Source organism: Marmota flaviventris, chromosome 8 (assembly GCF_047511675.1).
Source record: "Marmota flaviventris isolate mMarFla1 chromosome 8, mMarFla1.hap1, whole genome shotgun sequence".
In the NCBI taxonomy this organism is placed as follows: domain Eukaryota; kingdom Metazoa; phylum Chordata; class Mammalia; order Rodentia; family Sciuridae; genus Marmota; species Marmota flaviventris.
In genome coordinates this window covers 131,632,167-131,653,111 of record NC_092505.1, presented here as the reverse complement: position 1 = coordinate 131,653,111, position 20,945 = coordinate 131,632,167, and the positions used below count along the sequence as shown (strand labels likewise).

Sequence of the window (20,945 nt, the reverse complement as noted above, 5' to 3'; positions counted from 1 at the left end):
GAGAGGGCAGTTAGCTATTTGCACAGGGCTACCCAATTCCAAGGGATAGCAACATTCCCTTAGAAGCAGACATAGATATTGATTTAAAAATATTTTATTCTTTAGAAAATACAGCATTCAACCATCCCATCCTGCAGTGACCCCTGCTCCAGCCCCAACCAACCCTACCCACTGTGGTCAAAGGCTTCTGGGCTATGCTGGGACCCCAGTCTCAGATCCCCTGAAAGGCCAGGTTCATGACAGGTCCTTCGCCCAGCCCCCTTGAGCCAGCCAGGCAGGGCCCCTAGACGCCCTGGACACACAGATGAGAGACAGGGTCAGCAGTGGGGAAGGGTCACAAAATGCCAACCCAGTGACCCTCAGAAGCTTGTAAGTGTGTTCAGCCACCAGCCTGCCTGACCCACAGGAAGCACTTCCCTGGAGCCAGAGTGAGAAAGAGGGAGGTGCAGGGAGTGGTGAGGTAGGCAGCCCCACAGCTCACTCGCTGGCCTGGCTCTGGTCCAGCCACCTAGCTGTCGTCCCCATTCTCGCCAGGGCCCCTGATGAGACGCTTGTGGCCCCGCTTGCCCCCAGGGCCCTTGGGCTTGGCGAATGCCTGCTTGAAGGCATGTTGCTTGGGGTGCACTTCGTCATAGAGGAACTCAGCTGTCAGCTCTGCCCCGTCGCCAATCTCAATCTGTGTAGGGCAAGGCCACGGTCAGTCCAATGACTCTGACACACATCCCCCTTGGTGACTTCCACTCCTGGGCATCCTTTTGATCTCTTGCCTCAGGCCTGGGGTCTCCTTGTAGATCCCCACTGGGAATGCCACCCACTGGAACTCAGACCCTGGAGCCTGCTACTCTGCTTACCTGGGTCACCCCCTTCTCTCTCCCCCCAGAACCAGGGAAAGTTGTCCTGGTGGCCAGGGCTTGGGTTTGTCTGTGCCATCCATCATCTGGGCAGCCTTGGGCAGTGCAGGCTGCCCTGAGCCTCAGGTTCCCATCCATCCACGGTAGTGACAAGTCCTGCTATGATACTGACTCAAGACTCTAATGCCCATGTGGAAGGTGGGGTGACAGGTCCCTGGGGATAGCCACGCACCTTCTTGGCGATCTCCAGCTGGAAGTCCTGCTCGACAGAGTCAAGGAGGCGGCTTTTGCAGCTGGAGTACAGCATGCGCTCTTTGATGCTGCACTTATACCCCGGCATGGAGTAGATGAACACTGGAGAAGGACAGGGAGGTGATTCCATGCAGGCTGAGCAACCTGCAGACCTCCGCCCCCACAGCAGGTCCACCCAGCAGCAGGCCGGTGCTACCCTACCAGCACACAGCAGGGCCTCTGCAGTAACCACTCACCCACAGACTCAAGGTGGTCACCCTCATGGGTATGCTTATAGAGGAAGAAGTGGTAGCGGGCAGCATCTCGGGGCACTCGTGAGGGTAGCTGGGCCACATCTGTGGGCTCTGTGTGTACCAGCTCAATGGTCTCCCGTTCCAGGTCCAGCTTCTGTGGAGGGCCAGGGGAGACATGAGGGCACCATCTACCCAAGAGGAACCCTGCTGGCAGGCAGGCGCCTGCTCTTGATCTCTTCCTCATAGCTGTACCTCTGCGGGGGTCTTCTCAAAGAGGCACTCCTGGGCCCAAACCCAATGGTGCCCTTTGAAAGTTGCTAAAGAAGGCACTCCCCCGAATAGCAGTGAATGGGGTGGTGTGGATGGGCTCACCAACATCAGGCCAGCCTGTCCTCAGAGGCAGAGCCTCTTGAGGGAAGCATTTTGGAAGGGGCACCTTAATCAATGGGTCAGAATGACCCTGTCTGGGAAAAACAAGTGGTCAAGAGGGCTGCAGAAGGAGCCCGGGACAGGAAGGGACTTAGGGGTCAGTGTGAACCCAGGAGTGGGCATATGCGGAGGATGAAAGGGAGCAGTGAGCTCACAGCAGCACCCATGTGGGAAGGCAGAGGACAGAAGAAAAAGAGTGGAACTATGTGTACCTGGTGGCTATTTCTAATGCAGGAAACAGGGAGGGACAAGGAGGACAGTGTGTTCCCACAAGCATGTGGAACAGCTCAGGCACTCCTGGGCTGGTGGGGGCAGGGGTTCTATGCCCTATGTGTATGAGCAGAAGTAGGGGTGGGCCACACTGCCTCAAGCATGTACCAGGGCAGGACCATGCACCCACCAGCTGGATGTAGTTGATCATCTTCTGCTTGAGATGCTGAAGTGCCCGCTGGGCCTCAGGCTGCAGGGGGAAGGCGAGGCCCTGCAGAGTCTGGTGCTTGCTTTCCACACTGATCTCTGTCTTCACCTGGGGGGCAGGGCAATAGTGAAGGAGACCCCCACCTGCCCAGCCTGGGGAACAGCCCAGCCCACCAAACAGCACAGGCTCCAGGCACACGTGACCCAGCACACCCACCTCGTTGATACGGATCTGCTGGAGCTCTCTCTCAGCTGAGGTCAGTGGGGCAGGTGCAGCACAGGATGATAGGTGTTTCTGGTACCCAGCAAAGGAGAGGTCATCCTAGGAGGCATAAGTGGGCACCTCAGGCAGGCTGGAGGAAGCCTTGCTGAGCATCTCGGCTTACAGCTCCTGGACTCCCAGCCTTCCCATTTCATCCCAAGCCTGGCACTGGCCTTCTCTGCAGCCCTTCACAGGCCCAGCCCCCCCCATCATTCTGGCCTGGGTGGCTACCTTCACTGTTCCAAAGAGTTCATCCTTGATGTGGCCACCCCCAAACTCCTTCTTCACTGTGGCCCGTGTCGCTGCGTAGAGCATCTTCAGCCGCACCTGAAGGGTGGAGGCCAAACCGTGAGATCCCTGTGGGCAGGTCTGCCTCTCCAGGAGCAGGCAGGAGGCTCTAGAAGGGGACCTTTTCAACTCATCCAGTGAGCACATCCAGCAGGGGGCACAGCATGAAGGTGAGGGTGCAATGGTGGCTCCTGCCAGCAGAGGGAGCTCTGGCCTAGCTCAACCTCAGCCTCCAGGGGTCAAGCTGATGCCACTCACAGGCCTCTGAGTCCTCAGGGTTCAAGCACAGGGCCCTGTTCTGTCAATCTCTGGGACAGGACCTGATATGCATTCCCTAGGATCCCTGGGACAGAGCTTCATTATCCTGCCCAGTCTCAGCTGCCCTCCCCATTCCCCCACTGGCCCTGAGCCTGGGGCTAAACAGGGGTCCCTGGGACTCACCGGAGAATTATCAGGTGACCAGGCAAGAAAGAGCCATTCAAATCCCTGAGCATTCTGTGAGTCGAGGCGGAAGAGCAGGTAGCAGGGCTGCTGGGAATCCAGCAGTGGAAGCACAGCCCTGTCGTAGTCCTGGTCCCAGCGACCCACTGGCTCTTGAGAGGCACCCAGCACGAGCTGCTCTGGGGGCAGAGGCCGGGTGAGCCGGAGTAGCTAGCCATCTCCCACCTCACCTCTGCCTGTGGAATGTCCTCTGGATGTGGCTTTCCGAGCTAGCTCGGACCTGTTGGCTACTCCACCCCACTTTTCTTAGAGCCCCCAAATCTTCAAAGTATGAAATTATGTTACCTGATCAGTGAGTGAATGAACAGGGACAAAAGCTACTACCCAGAGGCTGCTCTCTCTACCCTCCAATCCCCTACAAATCACCCAACACAGACCACATGAAAACACAGCCATGTGTCCACAACTAGCAATCTCGCGGCTCCTTCTCAACACCCACACGTGTGGGTGATCACTCTGACCCCACACTACAGGCAAGGCATGCTGCTCAGTGTAGGATCCCCACCATGCACCTCCCGCTCCCTCCTGCCTAAGCCCAGGGTTACAACAGAAACTCGGCACACCCCTCCTGGGACAAATGTGCTGGAAGAGGTGATGTCACAGTTCCAGGCCATAAAGATCTGCAGGGACAAAAACATCTGGAGAGGGACTGGGGTTGTGGCTCAGCGGTAGAATGCTCACCTAGCTTGTGTGAGTTGCTGGGTTTGATCCCCAGCACCACATAAAACCAAACAAATTAAATAAATAAATAAATAAATAAAGGTATTGTGTCCAACTACAACTAAAACCAAAATATTTAAAAAAAAAAAAAAATTCTGGAGAGGAAGAAGGCAAGACTCATGCCAGACTCTGTAAACAGGTATCCTGCCACCACCCCCAGCTGTAGTTCCCTCTCCTCCAAGTCACAAACCCAACAGCAGTCAAGTTCTTCATGCCTGGGCTCATCAGGCCTGTCACCTCGCTTGCTGGTGCAGAGTGGCTGAAGGGGGCATCAGGCTACCCTGTGGGCTGGTATCTCACAAATACCCTCCCGGCACACACAGCTGTAGGTTGGAGGGAGAACTGGGGCAAAGGGGCAATCTAAGCTTGACCAGGGGATCTGGCACCTCACCACAACGTCCTCCTAGTGGGATCAGGGATCCATCTGCCTGGAAACCCCAACATGCCAGCTTCCTCACCTGCCCACACAGAACTCGTATGGGATCAGGGTTGACAGCCAGCAGTCACAGGCTGAATGGGTTGCAGAAGCATTGTCAACATTGCTGTTCATGTTTTCCAACCAAGAATCTCACATAAAAAGTAAAAGTCAGACCTTCTCTAGAAAAATCAGGAGCTCTAGCCATCTCAGTTGGAGTGTGGACACTTCTGGACACTCCTAAAACTGTGATACAAAACTGGAATAAGCCGGGCATGGTGGCGCATGCCTATAATCCCAGCGGCTCCGGAGGCTGAGGCAGGAGCATCAAGAGTTCAAAGCCAACCTCAGGAGCTGGGGATGTGGCTCAAGCGGTAGCGCGCTCGCCTGGCATGCGTGCAGCCCCGGTTCGATCCTCAGCACCACATACAAACAAAGATGTTGTGTCCGCCAAATACTAAAAAATTAAAAAATTTTAAAAAAAAGCCAACCTCAGCAATTTAGCGAGGCCCTAAGTAACTCAGTGAGACCCTGTCTCTAAATAAAATACAAAAAAGGGCTAGGGATGTGGCTCAGTGGTTAAGTGCCCCTGAGTTCAATCCCCGGTACCAAAATCCACACAAACAAACAAACAAACAAAAAACCCCCCCAAAAAACCCTGGAGAGCCCACCTAGAGATTCTTCCTGCTTAAGATCTTAAGTTGTGGGCTGGGGATGTGGCTCAAGCGGTAGCGCGCTCGCCTGGCATGCGTGCGGCCCGGGTTCGATCCTCAGCACCACGTACAAACAAAGATGATGTGTCCGCCAAAAACTGAATAATAAATATTTAAAATTCTTTCTCTCTCTCCCTCCTCTCTCTCTCTCTCTCTTAAAAAAAAAAAAAAGAAAGAAAAAAAAAGATCTTAAGTTGTGTCTGAGGACCGCGGCCAATGAGTACAGCTACCTCTTTAAGGGTGGGAGGCTGTGGCCTGCTGCCCAGGCCTTCACTCATGAGCTACCTCATGACTCCTGTCCAGTCTCTTAGGAAATCTGGGACTCTGAACAAAGCCCAGCACAGTCATGGCCCTAAAGCCTGGGGTCAACGCTGGGTCTGGACAGTGCCTACTAAAGTGAGCTGAGCACCAAACCTGTTTGGGAAGCCCCTAAAAGGCAGAGGAACAGGCTACTGAGAAGGTCTGCAAGGACCCCTAGAGATCCAGCCCATACCCAGTCTGTTCCCCTTACAGACTGGGACAGTCCCTTGGCACAGAGAGAAGAAGAGAGGAGTCCCTTACTTCCAACACCCCATTTAGTTCCAGGTCCACGTTGAGGCTTTGCCAAGCATGGAATATCCCCCCTCCTGCCCTCAGAATGGGCTGTACCCAAGTCCCTTCTCCCATTTTGAGGGTTCTTCCCAAAGGAAGAACCTCAGCATCTCTTAGGTCTCTCCTCGGCAGCAGTCAAGCCAGAACAGGCCTGCCGACCACGAACAGATGGAAGTGGGTAGCACTAGCCATATGCAGCAGCGCTTGGACTCTCTCATCCCCTGACCCCTGCTTGCTCAGCCCAGCACCTGGACTAGGCCCATATCAATACCCACACAGCCTCTGGGGAGACCGCACAAGACCCCAAGATAGGGGCTAGCATAATAGGGGTGATAACCATGCCCACCTTGTGCTCCTCTCTGAGGCTTCTTTTTGTGAGTGGCCTTATCCCCACTTCCAGACAGGGAAACTGAGATCCTGAGGGGCCCCAGAGGCCAATACGTCCTCCAGAAGCAATTAGGTCCAGCCTCCAACATATGCCCTAGTTCATGGGGGGCACTCACCGTCCTCAATGACAACTTTGATGAGCCGAATGGAGCCAGCCCGCGCCTTGGCAAAGAATTCCTTTAATTCCTCAGTGGCTACAAGAACAAGAAACATAGTGGGGGATGAGTAGGCAGAGTGGACAGGGACAAGTTTGGGGCCTGCTCTGTCCTGCGGGATCTGGTGGCTGAGTTGGGAACCAGGTTAAATACGGCCCCGCCATGTGACTGGGAACCTGAGATGGCCACTGAACACAAGCTCCCAAATTTAGCCAGCAGAAGTGGCAGGCGGGTGGCCTGCTGGCTGGGATTGCTCTGGTGATGGGGAGGGGCAAGCAGGGGCGGGTCAGCCCACCCGAAGATGGGGCAGATTCTAGGCAAGCTAGTCCAGCCAGAATTAATGACCCCACCTGTCTTCTGCTCCCATGAAGGCCCAGCAGTGGGATGGCCTGATACACACTCAGCACTGTGGAATCCATACACAGATAAATGCCACCGTTATGTCCATTCACACACCACACACACACACACACACACACATCACATGTGCCAACTCACTAAATCGAGCATGTGTGAATATAAAACATACATATAATGCAGAGAGGGACATAAATGCAAATACCATTGTATGTGAACACATGCTCAACTGGTCAAACGTAAATGGATATACATATTTAGACATGAGAACATGCACTCAGATATAATTCCTAGCTTTCTAACACACACGTAGGCAGGCACCTTCAGAGTTTGGCTAAGACAATATGCAGGCAAGAGGATTACAAAGCACACACAGAAACACAGAGACATCTTTTCACAGATGCATGCACATGCAGCTCCAGCCCCCCAGCCAGGCTGCCTCATGCTGAGGAGGCCCGAAGAACCCATTCCCTGTCTGGCACAGCTCCACCAGGGACAACAAGCTCTCCTCTGAGATAGTAGGGAAGGCTTCCTGGAGGAGGAGTGGCTCCCAGGAAAGTAAGGCTGCAGAGCTGGAAGGTGACAGCCAGTGACCAAGGAAGGAACCAAGTGCAGAGGTATGGATCATGGTCAGAGCTAGGGAACCATGAGTAATCTCAGAACCATTAATAGTAGTGAATGGGAACACTATGGTGCAAGTGGGGAAGGGCTCTGCTTGGGTATTTGAGAGAGCAGGGCTAAGCCAGCACGACCTTGAAGCTGCCCAGGGGTCAGAAGAATTCCCGGAGGAACACAGCTGGAGGGTTGAGGTAAGAGAATATTTATAGGGCCTGGATTGGGCAGCTCAGGAGCATCGGGAGGGGGGGGGGGCTTTAAGAAAACAAACTGGTCATGGCCTCAAGTGCCCCCATCTTCCCCAGTGACCTTGTGTCATGGGGTAAGCAGAAGCTCAACTGAGCCCAGCAGGCTCTGGGGCTCACAGCCTCGTGGCGTTGAACTGCATGCAAGAGGGTACAGACTCTTTGGGTCAGGACAGGACTTCCCAACAGCAGACCATAGTAGTTTCCTGAAACTTCAAGCCTAGTGTTAGGGCTCCATTCTTCCTTAGCTGTGTGACCTCTGACTTCTCTGAAACTCAACCTCATCTGTAAAACGGAGATAATACCCCCAAGCTCCAGAAACTTTAATAAGGAGTAAATGGGACGAAATGCTCAGGAATGGGGCCTCTTTTAATAACAACTTTTACCCAGTGGCTCCAGAGGCTGGGGCAGGAGGATTGCAAGTTCAATGCCAGTCTCAGCAACTTAGCAAGGCCCTAAGCAATTTAAAAGGATTTTGTCTCAAAATATTAATTAATTAATCAATCAATCAATTAATTAATAAAAGCTGGGGATATGGCTCAGTGGTTAAGTGCCCCTGGTGCTTAAAAAAGACAAACAACCCCCCCCAAAATTTTATTACTATAAGATAGCTGCTCCTTCTACCTGCTCAGACCTTGGGAGGGTGACCAAGAAGCTCCTCTTCAGAGAGGTTGACAAGCCCCTTCTAGTGTTACTAGGGCAAACTGACACCCTAGCACGGGAAGACATCCTTTCCTACCCCACCCCAATCCCTCCCCAGCTGCCATCAATAATCCAGAAGCCAGGCCTGGGATATCTGAACCTTTATCATCAAAGATTCATGACCCCCCGCCCCTTGCCCACCCTCCCAACTCCAATGAGCCTCAGGTTACAGTCCCTCTACTTGCCAGGATCTGAGGTCAGCATACCTACATCTATGGCCCATGACCGGGCAGGTACTCCAGGGTATTCTCTCCTGCTACCTCTCCATGCCTAAAATGGGAAGGAGGGCTATTCACAGGTAGAAGGAGGGCTGGGGGCAGCACAGTCCCCAATATCCCCTAAGCATCCCTGTGTCACTGTACAGGAAGTGAAGGAATGAGGCAGATCCCTGGCCACAGGAGCTGTCAACAGGGGACATGAGGGTGGCTGCAGCTATGACCAGGCAAAGGGGAAGGAAGGGGCAGGCCAGGCAGTAGATCCCTCTGTGAGGCTGACTCATGATGCCACCCCTCCAGCTCCTCCTGGAGATAGGCTGGCCCACCTGTCAGGAGGCTGGCCCTGACTCAGGCCCTTGTATTCTTGGGTCCTACGGGTCAGGGGGTGCAGTGGGGAGAAAATGGGAGTAGGGCCAGGGAAACCCTTTCTGGGCAGTTCAGCCACCAAGTGGCCACAACCACAAGCCACAAGCCAGGACTCAGGCAATTTCATGGTGGTAGCCCTGGGCAGGGGATCATGGTGTGGTGGCAGGAGTGGCAGATGGCCAAAACCACCAAGCTGTCTAGGCAAGCAGCCTGAGCCCTCACTACAGGCCAGGCAGCCCTCCCAGGCCAGTGGCAGATGGGACACTGAGGCCTGGAGGGTCAGGGTATTTGGCTCCCAGACATTACTTCTCTCCCAGCCTGTCCAAGGAGGAAACTGGGTCCCTGCTGGAGGGGTTTTATGTGTGATACTCTAGGCCATAGATGCTTCCTGGCCATGAAGATGGGGATGGGAGCTGGCCTGGTTTCTCTAGGGCCAGGACCTCCCCTACAAATCTACCCATCTGGACCTTCTTCTCTTTCTCCAGCTTGGAGCTGGGACTTTCCAACCCTGGCTGGGGCAGACTAAAGAGATCACCAGGAAAATGGGAGGGAGGTCAGAGGTCAAGGTCAGACTGACAACTCTCCCCAAGCCACTTAGAGGGCCCTATCAAAGGTTTTCCCCAGCTTAGCCTGCAGGAGTGTGAGGATCCTGAGAGGAGTAAAGGTCAGGACCCCTTCCTCACACACATTCATAAACCCATACAAGTCATGAGACACATCCACTGCATGCAACCATGGTAACAAATGCACACCGAGATGCGTACCGATTGTACACACACACACAGACACCCACACACATGTGCACACTGTCAAGAAACAGTGATGTCTAAGATGGTCCCAGGCTACCTACAGTGTCCAAACAGCCACTAGGGCATGTACATGAATGATCTTAGATGTGTACAAGCAAGTCACATCCAGATGGGTACGCATGGAACTGTATACAGAGGACATGTGCACATGCATGTATACTCCGCCAGATGTGCACATCCGGGTACACCCACCCCAAGAAAGGAACAAAAATACACAGACCCGCACACACAGGAACATCTACCCCCAAGGGGTACGTAGGTATTTCCATCCCAGCTGTGTGGGTGCATGTGTACCCACTCTCAGCTATGCACAGCAAGTCTGTACTCCCCCAGATGTGCCCATCCCAAGCGACTGGCGGCTACAAAGCAGAACAGGAAGCTTCCTCCTGCTGATGCTAGTGGGAGGAAGGGACCGACAGCCGGAAAGGGGGCGCAGCCCAGAGCAGAGCCTCTGGGAACCTCTGCCCGTCCGCCAACCGCCCTCACCGTGGATGCCCGTCTGGTGCGTCATGGCTCGGCGTTCCGCTCGCCCGCGCCGTCGGAGCCCTTCGCTTGGCCCTGACCAGGCTCCTCTTGCCTGGACCTGAAGGAGGAGGATGTGGTGGCAGCCGCCGAACCTCGCGCAGCTTCCCGGGCGGTGCCGCAGGACCCGCCCCCAGCGGCGCCCCGCCCCCGACGGGCGAGGCCGGGAGGGCGGGGACTCAGGGCCGCGCGTGCGCGCAGCGTGGCCCTTGGTCTACAGGGTTGTCAGGCTGGCTGACCGGTTTTGTGCGCGGGTCTGTGGCCGGGAAAGGGGCCTGCGTCTGCCCGGGGGGTGCGAGGGCGTCGGTGCGCCTGAATCCGGTCATCCGTGGGTGGGGCGAATCCGTGTGTGCAAGTGGGAAAGACTGTCCGCCCCTGTCTGGGTAGGTTTGTAAATAGGGACAGTTCCGCACTTACCCCAGTTTGTGACTGGAAAAGGGGTCAGAAGGTAAGTAAGCGCGTGCGTGATTGTGCGGGGATCCTATAGCCAGGGGACGTTTCCTGAGCGCGTTTCGCGGAGCCTTAAGCACATTAGGGCACAGGCCTAGGCCTTACGGAGGGAGCCCAGACCCACCTTCTACCAGGCAACCAGCAGATGAACAGGATCTGTGGATCTGTGGTGGCGAGAGCCCTACCCAGAGAATGTGAGATGGAAGGAAGCAAAAATTTGGTAGAATCCTGAAGGAGAGAATGTGGTGACCCAGCAGAGTAGAGCGAAAAGTTTTCTTTGAAGAGGGAACTGCACGTGCAAAGGCCCAGAGATTAAAGGAATCTGGTGAGTTTGAGGAATTTCCAACTCCTAATGAACTTGTCTCCATACCTAGCAGCCTTTCCTTCCGGGCATCAGAACTGACTGCTGCTACCAGCCAATCAGCATTTTGTATTTTCCAGACTCCTGTTATTGAGTCAGGGATGAGCATATGACCCCAGCCTATCCAGTCAGACTCTCTTCAGGGACTTCTTGAAAGGGAAGATTGGAAAAGAAGCCTCCTTTTTTGGGTGGGGGTCGCTGAGACATGATGATGGATGTGTGGCCTGCCTGGAATCTGATAGTCTTTGTATCACACATTTATTTAATCCTGTTGACAGCCCCTGAGATAAATACTATTGTCTCCATCATACAGATGAAGACTTTCAGGTTGGAGAAATGTCTTCGTTTGGTCATAAGGCAGTGAGTGTGCTCAAGAACCTTAGAGTCCTTTACTGGAGAAGTTGGAACAAAGGGGGGAAATCCTGTTAAGCAGTGACCCTTGTTCCTTCCATCCATCTCTCACACTTCAGTGATCAGGTATGAAAGGAATCTTCTGGGATATTGGGGATTTGAGCCCTTCCTGCTCAGCTTAAGATCTGGGATGTGGGCAAGGACCCCAAAGGCCAGCAGAGTACCAAAGCAGATTCCACCTCCTGCTGAGATCTGGTTTCAGGCAAAAAGATGAGAAAGCTGCCTACATATGTATTCAAATGAGTCAGGGGCAGACTGGTTGCCCTTATCTTTCTGATGTTTCTCACAGACATTTAGCTATTGAAATTATTATAACAGTTTTTTTTTTTAAGGTGGATCAAAGAGTTAAGTGTTAAAAAAAAAAAAAAGTAATAAGTAGGGCTGGGGATGTGGCTCAAGCGGTAACGTGCTCGCCTGGCATGTGCGAGGCCCTGAGTTCGATCCTCTGCACCACATAAAAATAAAATAAAGATGTTGTGTCCACCGAAAACTAAAAAATAAAAAATTCTCTCTCTTTTTTAAAGTAATAAGTTGCGTGCAATGATGCTTACCTATAATCCCAGCCTCAGCAATATAATGAGGACCTAAGCAACTTAGTGAAATCTGTTTCAAAATAAAAAGGGCTGGGGAGGGTTGGGGTTGTAGCTCAGTGATAGAGTGCTTGTCTAGCACATATGAGGCACTGAGTTCAATTCTCAGCACCACATTTTTTAAAAAGTACTTTGAAAATTCTAAAAAAAGGGGGGGGGGTTGGGGATGTAGCTCAGTGGTAAAGCACCTCTGGGTTCAGTCCCCAGTCCAAAAATAAGTAATAAAAAAAACTGCAGATGGAGGACATTATGCTAAGTGAAATGAGCCAGAACCAAGGGTCAAATGTTTTCTCTTATGTGGAAACTAGAGCAAAATAAGGGAAAGAAGGTGGTGGAGGTTCATACATCATAGAGGAATAGGGAAGATCAATGGAGTAGAAGAAGAACAACAAGAAGGAGGGAGGAAGAATGGAAAAGGAGAGGAAACATAGAATTAATTTAACAAAATCATTTTATATGCACATATAAATATACCAAGGGAATTTCTTTATACGTAGAAAGTATCAATCAAAAATAAATAAATGAAAGCTGGGCATAGTGGTGCACACCTGTAATCCCAGTAGCTCAGAGGCTGAGGCAGGAGGATCATGAGCGCTAAGCCAGTCGCTAAGCAACTCAGAGAGACCCTGTCTCTAACTAAAATACAAAATAGGACTGGGGATGTGGCTCAGTGATTGAGTGTCCCTGAGTTAATCCCTGGTACCAAAAATAAGTAAGTAAGCAAAAGGAAAATCAGAGTAGAGGAAGGAGGGAAAGGAAAGGGGCATTGGGATTGAAATAAAATTCCTTGCATGTATGAGTTTGTCAGAATGTACCCATTTGTGTGAGGGGAGGAGAGATTTTATACATACACACTTTTCACTTGAATTTGCACAGAATTCTTTGACATCTCTGGAAGGATCCCCCAATAAATTTAGTCATAATAGAGGTCTCTGGGAAGAGGAATGAGTTGTGGGGATGACTTGCTGCTAAATAAATATTTTTATACTTTGTGAAAATAATAAAATATAGTCGTATAAAAATATTAAGTTTAAAAAAATTAAATCTGGGGCTGGGATTGTGGCTCAGCCGTAGAGCGCTCGCCTAGCATGGGTGTGTCTTGCTAGGGCCCCATGGGTGAAGCTATGCTCACCTTTTCCTTTGTAATATAACCCCTTGCCCTGTTTAGGATAGAATCTTCCATGGAAGTGCCTTGTGTGTGTCCCCTTCTCTTACTGTGCCCTTGGGTGTGGCCTACCCAGGTGTCAGTCAACCTGCTGACAGTGGACATCATGAAGATAGACTCAGCCCCCTGAAACCTGACCCCTTGCCTCATTTGAATAGCTTCTCCTCAATAAAAGGGGTCAGCAAGTGCTCTCTCTCTCTTTCTGCGGACGCTTAAAGTCAGAGGAGCCATCATAGCGACCCCAAAGAAAAAGGTATTTGTGTCTTTTGTGTGGTTATTTTGTGCAGCCCAATTAGCCCAGTTTAACTGGAGTGACCCCTGAGCCTTTTAGTCTCGAGAACAGAAACCCGGCAACAGGCCAATCTGAAGAATGAGAAAGATACTGGATTTCAGCATCAGCAGTGGCAACCAAAAGACAATTAATAGAAGTAGAATTCCAAACAGTCAAAAGCAGAGGTAGGGTGGCGTGTGCTGGTGCATGCCTATAATGTCAGTGACTCTGGAGGCTAAGTTTGAGGAGGCCAGCCTCTTCAAATTCAGGGAGACCCCTGCTCCCATTCCAGCAACTTAGCAAGACCCTGTCTCGAAAAATAAAAAGGGCTGGGGATTTAGCTCAGTGGTAAAGAACCTCTGGGTTCAATTCCCAGCACCAAAACATAAAATAAAATGGGCTGTGGGTGTAGCTTAGAAGTAGAGTGCACTTAGGTTCCATCCCCAGTATCTGGGGTAGGGTGGGGACAGGGAAAGAAAAAACAAGGGCAGAATTACAACCCTTTGAGACCAGCAAGAACCCAAGAAATTACCTCCAGGTCATTCTTTCTTAGAAATTTATTGAAGGATATGCTTCAGCAAAATGAGGGAATAAACCAAAAAAGGCAGGCTTGGATTCCAGGTAAAAACAGGTGCCTAGCCTAGGGAGACAGAGGAGCCTAGATGGCATAAGGGAACACTCACACTACTTTTGAACAGAGAGGATGGGATTACTACAGGGCTCCACACAGCTCTGAAAACAAGTGAATAAACTGGGCATTAGACAACTTGTGAAATATTTGGCTGCCCAGAGCTGTGAGAATGACTTAGGACAGGACTTTGACCCACTGTAGGCAAGTCCAAGCTAATGGATTGGGGAATAGAGTGAATTTGCTTTTTTTCTTCAAATTTTATACTTTAAAAGCCTCTGAATCACCAGGCAGGGAGGCACATGCCTCTAATTCCAGTGACTCGGGAAAGCTGAATCAACAGGAGGATCTCAAGTTTGAGGCTAGTCTCATTAACTTAGATCCTTAGCAATTGAGTGAGATCTGTCTCAAATTTTTAAAAATAAAAGGACTAGAGATGTAGCTTAGTGGTTAAGTACCCCTGGGTTCAATCCACACATAAAATCTCATTACAGAAAAACCTCAAGTCAGGCTGAGGTTCTGACTTAGTGGTAGAGTGCTTGCCTAGCATGTGTGAGGCCCTGGTTTCGATCCTCAGCACCACATAAAAATAAAGGTATTTTTAAAAAGCCTTGAGGCATCTACTGGTAGGGGTGAGGAGGTGACTTCACAGTCTGTCTCACTTTGGGTCCCTGGTTCATTTCTGTCACAATGACAGAAATGACAAGTGTCCTAAAGGGTAATTTTCTATGGCTTTGTCCCCACTCACTTGATAGCTGGATCAAGCACCATCTATCATTAACTTCCACTATCATCACAATGGGGGCTCAGCGGGACAATGCCTGGCTCTTCTCCATTAACTCTGTGCCCAGTGTGGGCGTGGCACACATAGGGTAATGAGTTAGCCACCATGTTGCTCTAGATCTGACTCATCTGAGGGAATGGGTGCTGGGCACTGTTCTCTGCTCTAAGAATCTTTCTCCTTGGGCTAGAGGAACTCTATAGATGGGGCAGGGCTGGCTGCATGGAGGAAGTGGGACTAACATGATCCTGGGCTTGGGAGTGGAGGTGAAGGTAGGGACTCTTCATATAGCCATCCCTGGGGGCTCTGGGCTGTGGGTGCTTATGGACTTTTGAGTTTGCTTTCTGGAAAAGGAAAGAGGAAGAGAAATCCCTTGGGGGTGGGAGGTTGTTTAAGTCAGCTGCACTGTCAAAAAGGAAACAGTACAGCTTAGAGCATCAGAGACTTCCCCTCTGTGGGCCTCAGAGTCCTCCATTACAAAATGGAAATAACAGTCATTCACAGGGTGTTGAACTTAAGTGTCAGAAGAGTGACAAGGTGCTTTTAAAATGTAGATATGAAAGGGGAAACTGCTGCTGACCACATGGTGATAGCTAGCCAGGCATTACGAGGAGGCTGAACCATCTTTATTTTCAGCGTGGATGAAAGTCTTTCACCCATTTCTGAACTCTGACCAGCTAGAGCCTTTGGGGCACCATGGATTCGCCTTTCAATTCCCATATGTTCGCTCACCCTCTAGTGAATATCCTGCTGTCTGCCCAGAGAGGACATCTTAATTGGAGGAGCAGCCATTTGGGAGACTAGCCTCTGGGGCAGGAGCAACCTTTCAGGGTGGGGAAGGCCCAGATGACCATTAACTTCCATCTGGGGGTGGAGATGCCCGGCTGGGTGGGTGAGGAAAAGAGACGTCCTGAGCGAACACCAAGTTTCTTACACACGCTTACTCAATGTGTCTATCTGACCCCTCCAAGGACATCCTGTCCCCATCTTCCCCTTGCGCAAGGTACCCGCCCAGCAGAAAGAGGCTTGAGGCTTTGCGGTGGACAGGGGCCCAGTGCCTGCTCTGGATGACTGTCCACAGCATCTTGGGTAGCAGGAGGGACTTTCCCCTCTCAAAGGCTAGTGCTCTACAAGTGTGGATGAACATGTGATCCTGCTGTGTTGCTGTGTGACGCACACAGGCGACTTCATTCTCTAGGCCTGTTTTCCAGTCTGCAGAGTGAGACTGACGTTTGCTTCTTAAAGGTGTCGGCAGGATCCTCAAGTCTGAGAGCTCAGGCCCGGCACACACTTCAGGCCGTAGGTGGGGTTAGGCGCGTCTCCGCCCAGCCCGGCTCCCGCCCCCAGCCCGCTTCCTCCTCCCAGGGGCGGTCCCGCCCAGCCCTCCGGGCTAGCGCACCGCGGGCAGCCCGCTGCAGCCACACCATGTCCGCCGGCTGGTTCCGGCGCCGCTTCCTGACTGGGGGTCCACTCCCCGCGCCGCGGCCGCCCGGGCCACGCGCCAGCCCTGTGCCCTACCGGCGGCCCCGCTTCCTGCGTGGCTCTGGCTCCAGCCCAGGAACCGCCGACGCCTCGCGCCGCTCGGACTCCCGGCCAGTGCGTAGCCCAGCGCGGGGCCGCACGCTACCCTGGAACGCAGGCTACGCCGAGTGAGTGCCTCCAACCCGGGATACCCTTGATCCGGGAACCCCCATCAGGGCTCCCGCCTTATCCAGTCGAGGGTTCTCTGCTGATCTAGAAAACAGGCTAACCTGAGTGACACCCCCACCCCACTTGTAGATAACCCTTCTTGTCCTCAACTAGTGACTCCTTATCCTACCCCAGTGTTTTCTTTGGGTCTCCAACCTCCTTAAGAGAAGAGTGTTGGTGGGGAACGACTTGCACTCCAAGACTTCCATGATGAGGCCGGGAGACTGTAGAATTCCAGCATTGTAGGATTTGGGAATCCCAAATCTCACCCTGGGTTATATGGCCTGTGCTGTGTGGAACACCTAGGATGCGGCAGGGGATAGGAAAGGGAACCCTTGATCTCTGTAGACAATTCACTCCTACTTCAGCCCTGGGTCAACAGATAAGACTCTAGAGGGTCTGGGCCTTGACTTTTCTCTTAGTCACAAAGCCACTTAACAGGAAACTTAAATCAAAGTTGCCCAGAAGTTTGTCAGGAATAACACTCAGGAACTGCTGCCTCTTTCTGGGGTCTCTGTACCCAAGGGGACACAGGTATGTCACTGACCTGACCTTTTTCTGGCCTCAGGATCATCAATGCAGAGAAATCTGAGTTCAATGAGGATCAAGCTGCCTGTGGGAAACTGTGCATCCGGAGATATGAGTTCGGACCTGAAGAGGATAGGGAATGGCTGACTCTGTGCCCAGAAGAAGTAAGTGCAGCCAGTTCTGAACTTTTCTTACAGGCTGGGACCAGGGTATACAGGCTCTTGCCTTGCTGCCCATATCCTAGTGCAAGGTGGACTAGGGGGGAAACTGGCAGAGCCTGACATGGAGGCCCTTCCTGTGCAGTTCCTGACGGGTCATTACTGGGCACTATTTGATGGGCACGGTGGTCCTGCAGCAGCCATCCTGGCTGCCAATACTCTGCACTCTTGCCTGCGTCGGCAGCTGGAAGCCGTGGTAGAAGGCATGGTGGCTGCTCAACCCCCCATGCACCTCAGTGGCCGCTGTGTCTGCCCCAGTGACCCCCAGTTTGTGGAAGAAAAGGGCATCAGGGCAGAAGATTTGGTGATTGGGGCCCTGGAGAGCGCCTTCCAGGAATGTGTGAGTATACCCTTTGGGGAGTAAGGGAAGTTTTTGATCCCAAGGACCTGAGTGGGGCATCCCTGCATAACATAATCCTGCGTAACATAACATATAAGGCCATATAACCTTGGACTGGGAAGACATGATTTGAGTTTGTTTCTTATTGTCACTGTCATCTTAATCTCTCCTGTTTGCTCCTTCTACTACATGCTTTTTTTTTTTTTTTTGGTAGGTGGGATTGAATAGGGCCTCCTGCATGCTAGGCAAGTGTTCTACCACTGAGCTACATCCACAGCTCAGTGCACTAAGTGCACATGCTGCTAGTCCTTGGGGCAAGGGCTGATTTCTCTTCCTCTGTTTTGAGTAGCACTTCCCATATCTGCATCTTCTAACCACAGGGATTGAGGACTCATGGCTGGACTTTGGGCTGGGACTGCCAGGCCTGCTGTTGGGGAGTGAACCTTAGGGTGGGATTGGGAAACAGTGGTATGATGGAAGTACCAGGTGGCAGCTAAGATGGCCTCGGTTTGCTCCAGGATGAGGTGATCGGGCGGGAGCTGGAGGCCTCAGGCCAGGTGGGCGGCTGCACAGCTCTGGTGGCTGTGTCCCTGCAGGGAAAGCTGTATGTGGCCAATGCTGGGGATAGCAGGTGAGTTCTTGGAGTGTGGGCAGGGGTGGGGTGGGCAGGAGAAAACCAGAAATGGGACAATGAAAGATTACTGGAAGTGGAGGTTTAGAAACAGGGAGGATTGAATGGCCAAGTTGTTTGTACCTGGCATATGTCAAGTGTGAGGGATGCCAGGAAGAGCATCATAGGGCCCTTAAGTGCTAATGTGAAAAACTGAGCCTTACCCTGAAGACAGTCTCAAAGGGCTTTGAACCAGGGATTGGTATGGCCAAAGCTGGCTCCTGATGGTGAAGAGGGGCTGGCAGGAGGGTATCCAAGGATGAGATCTATGAAGATCACTTCATAGATCCCTCCTCCTCCTCCTCCTCAACCCCATACAGGGCCATCTTGGTTCGGAGAGATGAGATTCGGCCGCTGAGCTCTGAGTTCACTCCAGAGACTGAGCGGCAGCGAATCCAGCATCTGGTAGGTACCTTCACCAGGGGGAGGCTATGGATCCCCAAGTCCTGGATCCAGAGCCACGAGGGGCCATAGAAGGGAGACTGACCCGAGCATGGCCTCCCCACCCAGGCCTTTGTCTACCCTGAGCTTCTGGCTGATGAGTTCACCCGACTGGAATTCCCTCGGCGGCTGAAGGGGGATGACTTGGGGCAGAAGGTTTTGTTCAGGGATCATCACATGAGCGGCTGGTGAGGGGGGAGGGGGCATATGGTGGGGAGAGACCTGAGGTCCAGGCTCAGCTGTGGCAGTCCCCCTCTTACTGGGCAGGGTGGGCCCTATGAGGGTAAAATAGCTGGGCCCTGGGTTGGGAGACAAGTGAGGGCTTGGGCTGATGCAGGCTCTGCTTCTGGTAGGAGCTACAAATGTGTGGAGAAATCAGATCTGAAGTACCCACTGATCCACGGACATGGCAGGCAGGTCAGTACCTGGTCCCCCTTCCAGAATCTCCATCCACTTGCTCTGTGAAGGTGGGAGTTCCTTTGTTCCTTAGTGGGGAGTGTGGCTAGTGTCCTGGGGTCTGTTCCCTTATGTTTCTTCTTCAACGCACAGCTCCTGGGGTCTACAGTCCACCCTTTCCTGTGTGCTCAGGAGTGCCAAGGTCTCATCACCTCACACCTCTCCTCTTTCCTCAGGCTCGGTTACTGGGAACGCTGGCTGTCTCCCGAGGACTGGGAGACCATCAGCTCAGAGTCCTGGACACAAACATCCAGCTCAAGCCCTTCTTGCTCTCTGTCCCACAGGTGAGAGGACAATGTATTCCACTCCAGCCTCCATCTGCCTGTAAAGACAGGGAGTGAGCCTGGTGGGAGCCAGGAAGGGAGCATTTAAGGATCCTCAGGCTTAACTTTCAGGTAACTGTGCTGGATGTGGACCAGTTAGAGTTGCAGGAAGAGGATGTAGTTGTCATGGCAACTGATGGACTCTGGGATGTCCTGTCCAATGAGCAGGTGGCATGGCTGGTACGGAGCTTCCTCCCTGGGAACAGAGAGGATCCACACAGGTATGTACATGCCAGGGACATAAGTAGTTAAGCTGAAACAGCACTGCCAGCCAGCCCAATTAGGGCTGTCTCAAACTTCTCAGAAAGGAGGGGGAGTGATTGTGGGTCAGAAAAAAATCTTAAGGCTAGGGAATAGAATATACCTCAGTTGGTAGAGTGCTTGCCTTGCATGCACAAAGTCCTGGGTTCCATCCCCAGCTCAAACACACACACAAAAAAATCTTTGGGTTGATTCCTGTGGTCCTACCAGACTTGTTTGCTCGGCTCATAGTTGGACTACATTTTTTTGGGTCCTCCGAGTGTCCAACCTGTGCAGGGAGTTCTCCTGGAAGGCTGGCCTTGTCCCTTTGCTCTGCCTCCAAAGTACATCTGCATGATGGTCTTCACAGGTTCTCGGAGTTGGCCCAAATGCTGATACACAGCACACAGGGGAAGGACGACAGTCCCACAGGGGAAAGGCAGGTGTCCTATGATGACGTCTCTGTGTTCGTGATTCCCTTGAACAGCCAGAGCCAAGGAGGCAGTGGCTACTGAGGATTCTGACACTGCATCCATCCAAGAATCACTCCAGTCATTGCAGTATGGGCATGCCTCCATTATGGCCAAGAGCAGGCCCTGTTTGTCCCATCCCCAGCCACAGCCCAATGTTCCTGCTTCTCACCCAGGTTCATCTGTTTCAAGGGGATTTTTTTATACCAGGCAGCAAGAGCTGGAAGGGTACAAAGAGCCCAGCCCACCAGGTCCTGCCTTTTGCAATAATCACATCACTCTGGTAGAGGGATCTGATTCCCTACAACTTAGGAAACCCTTGTGAGGGTTCTCAGACAGGATCCTCAATACCCCAAGAATTATTCTTAGAAAGAGATACCCACATTAAGAGTATTAGTCAAAGATGCCACAAGAGGTAGCGGCCTGTATTTGGATACAGGTTTTCCAATCCATGAATGTCAGAGCATCCATTTAACAATCCCCCAAGAAAATCTTGGGCAGTCTCACATCTGCTAGAACACCTATCTTGAAGAAAGCTCTGGAGGAGACACTAGCTTAGGTTTTGCCCTGTTCTCTGCTGTTGGAGGGCATGGCCCCTACAGCTAAAGTTGGGGGAAGAGCAAAAAGGGGCAAGAGGAGCTTCCAGAGTTGGCTAGGCAGGGAATGCTTATCACTACCTCTGGCCTGGCCTTCTAACTGACTGCTTCCCCCTGGCCCCAGGCCTGCCCTAGTCTCACCCCCAATGCCTTTGCTTTTGTTTCTTATCACATTCCTATTATTAAATGTTCATTTGCAGAAGAGTCCTTGTGAATTGTGAACTGCTTGTACAGCTTGGATTAAGGGCACCTTCCAGAGGATTAGTTTTAGC

At 52.1% G+C, this 20,945-nt stretch overlaps 2 protein-coding genes and 1 long non-coding RNA gene across 4 annotated transcripts; 2 read left to right on the top strand and 1 right to left on the bottom strand.

Annotated features, from left to right (window-relative positions):
- Window positions 1–78: 78 nt before the first annotated feature.
- On the bottom strand, window positions 79–10,159 carry Twf2 (twinfilin actin binding protein 2). The gene is made up of 9 exons (XM_027934013.2): window positions 10,010–10,159; window positions 6,176–6,253; window positions 3,174–3,352; window positions 2,676–2,771; window positions 2,400–2,504; window positions 2,166–2,291; window positions 1,340–1,490; window positions 1,084–1,205; window positions 79–676 (listed from the first exon to the last, which is right to left on the bottom strand). The coding sequence occupies exons 1-9, from the start codon at window positions 10,032–10,034 to the stop codon at window positions 509–511; spliced, it is 1,050 nt and encodes a 349-aa protein (XP_027789814.1). The 5' UTR covers window positions 10,035–10,159; the 3' UTR covers window positions 79–508.
- A 112-nt stretch (window positions 10,160–10,271) lies between these two features.
- Window positions 10,272–13,274, top strand: LOC139706735 (uncharacterized). Its single transcript, XR_011708389.1, has 2 exons — window positions 10,272–11,333; window positions 13,026–13,274. It is a non-coding gene; the product is annotated as an uncharacterized lncRNA (long non-coding RNA).
- Window positions 13,275–16,067: 2,793 nt separating this feature from the next.
- On the top strand, window positions 16,068–20,877 carry Ppm1m (protein phosphatase, Mg2+/Mn2+ dependent 1M). Of its 2 annotated transcripts, none has more exons than XM_027934043.3 (10): window positions 16,068–16,351; window positions 16,960–17,083; window positions 17,322–17,477; window positions 17,996–18,108; window positions 18,468–18,552; window positions 18,658–18,776; window positions 18,942–19,005; window positions 19,221–19,328; window positions 19,440–19,588; window positions 19,978–20,877. In XM_027934043.3, the coding sequence occupies exons 1-10, from the start codon at window positions 16,128–16,130 to the stop codon at window positions 20,120–20,122; spliced, it is 1,287 nt and encodes a 428-aa protein (XP_027789844.2). In that variant the 5' UTR covers window positions 16,068–16,127; the 3' UTR covers window positions 20,123–20,877. The 2 variants fall into 2 exon arrangements, with proteins under 2 accessions (XP_027789844.2, XP_027789843.2); XM_027934042.2 differs by having other exon boundaries at window positions 16,069–16,351; window positions 17,223–17,477.
- The last annotated feature ends 68 nt before the right edge of the window (window positions 20,878–20,945 follow it).

Excerpts from the sequence above, each read along its gene's own strand:
- Ppm1m (XM_027934042.2), top strand. The coding sequence starts at position 16,128 with ATGTCCGCCGGCTGGTTCCGGCGCCGCTTCCTGACTGGGGGTCCACTC. Across the intron at positions 18,109-18,467 it reads GCCAATGCTGGGGATAGCAG|GGCCATCTTGGTTCGGAGAG; the intron begins GTGAGTTCTTGG and ends AACCCCATACAG. Across the intron at positions 19,006-19,220 it reads TCCACGGACATGGCAGGCAG|GCTCGGTTACTGGGAACGCT; the intron begins GTCAGTACCTGG and ends CTCTTTCCTCAG.
- Twf2 (XM_027934013.2), bottom strand. The coding sequence starts at position 10,034 with ATGACGCACCAGACGGGCATCCACG. Across the intron at positions 2,505-2,675 it reads AACTCTTTGGAACAGTGAAG|GATGACCTCTCCTTTGCTGG; the intron begins GTAGCCACCCAG and ends TATGCCTCCTAG. Across the intron at positions 1,206-1,339 it reads TGACCACCTTGAGTCTGTGG|TGTTCATCTACTCCATGCCG; the intron begins GTGAGTGGTTAC and ends GTCCTTCTCCAG.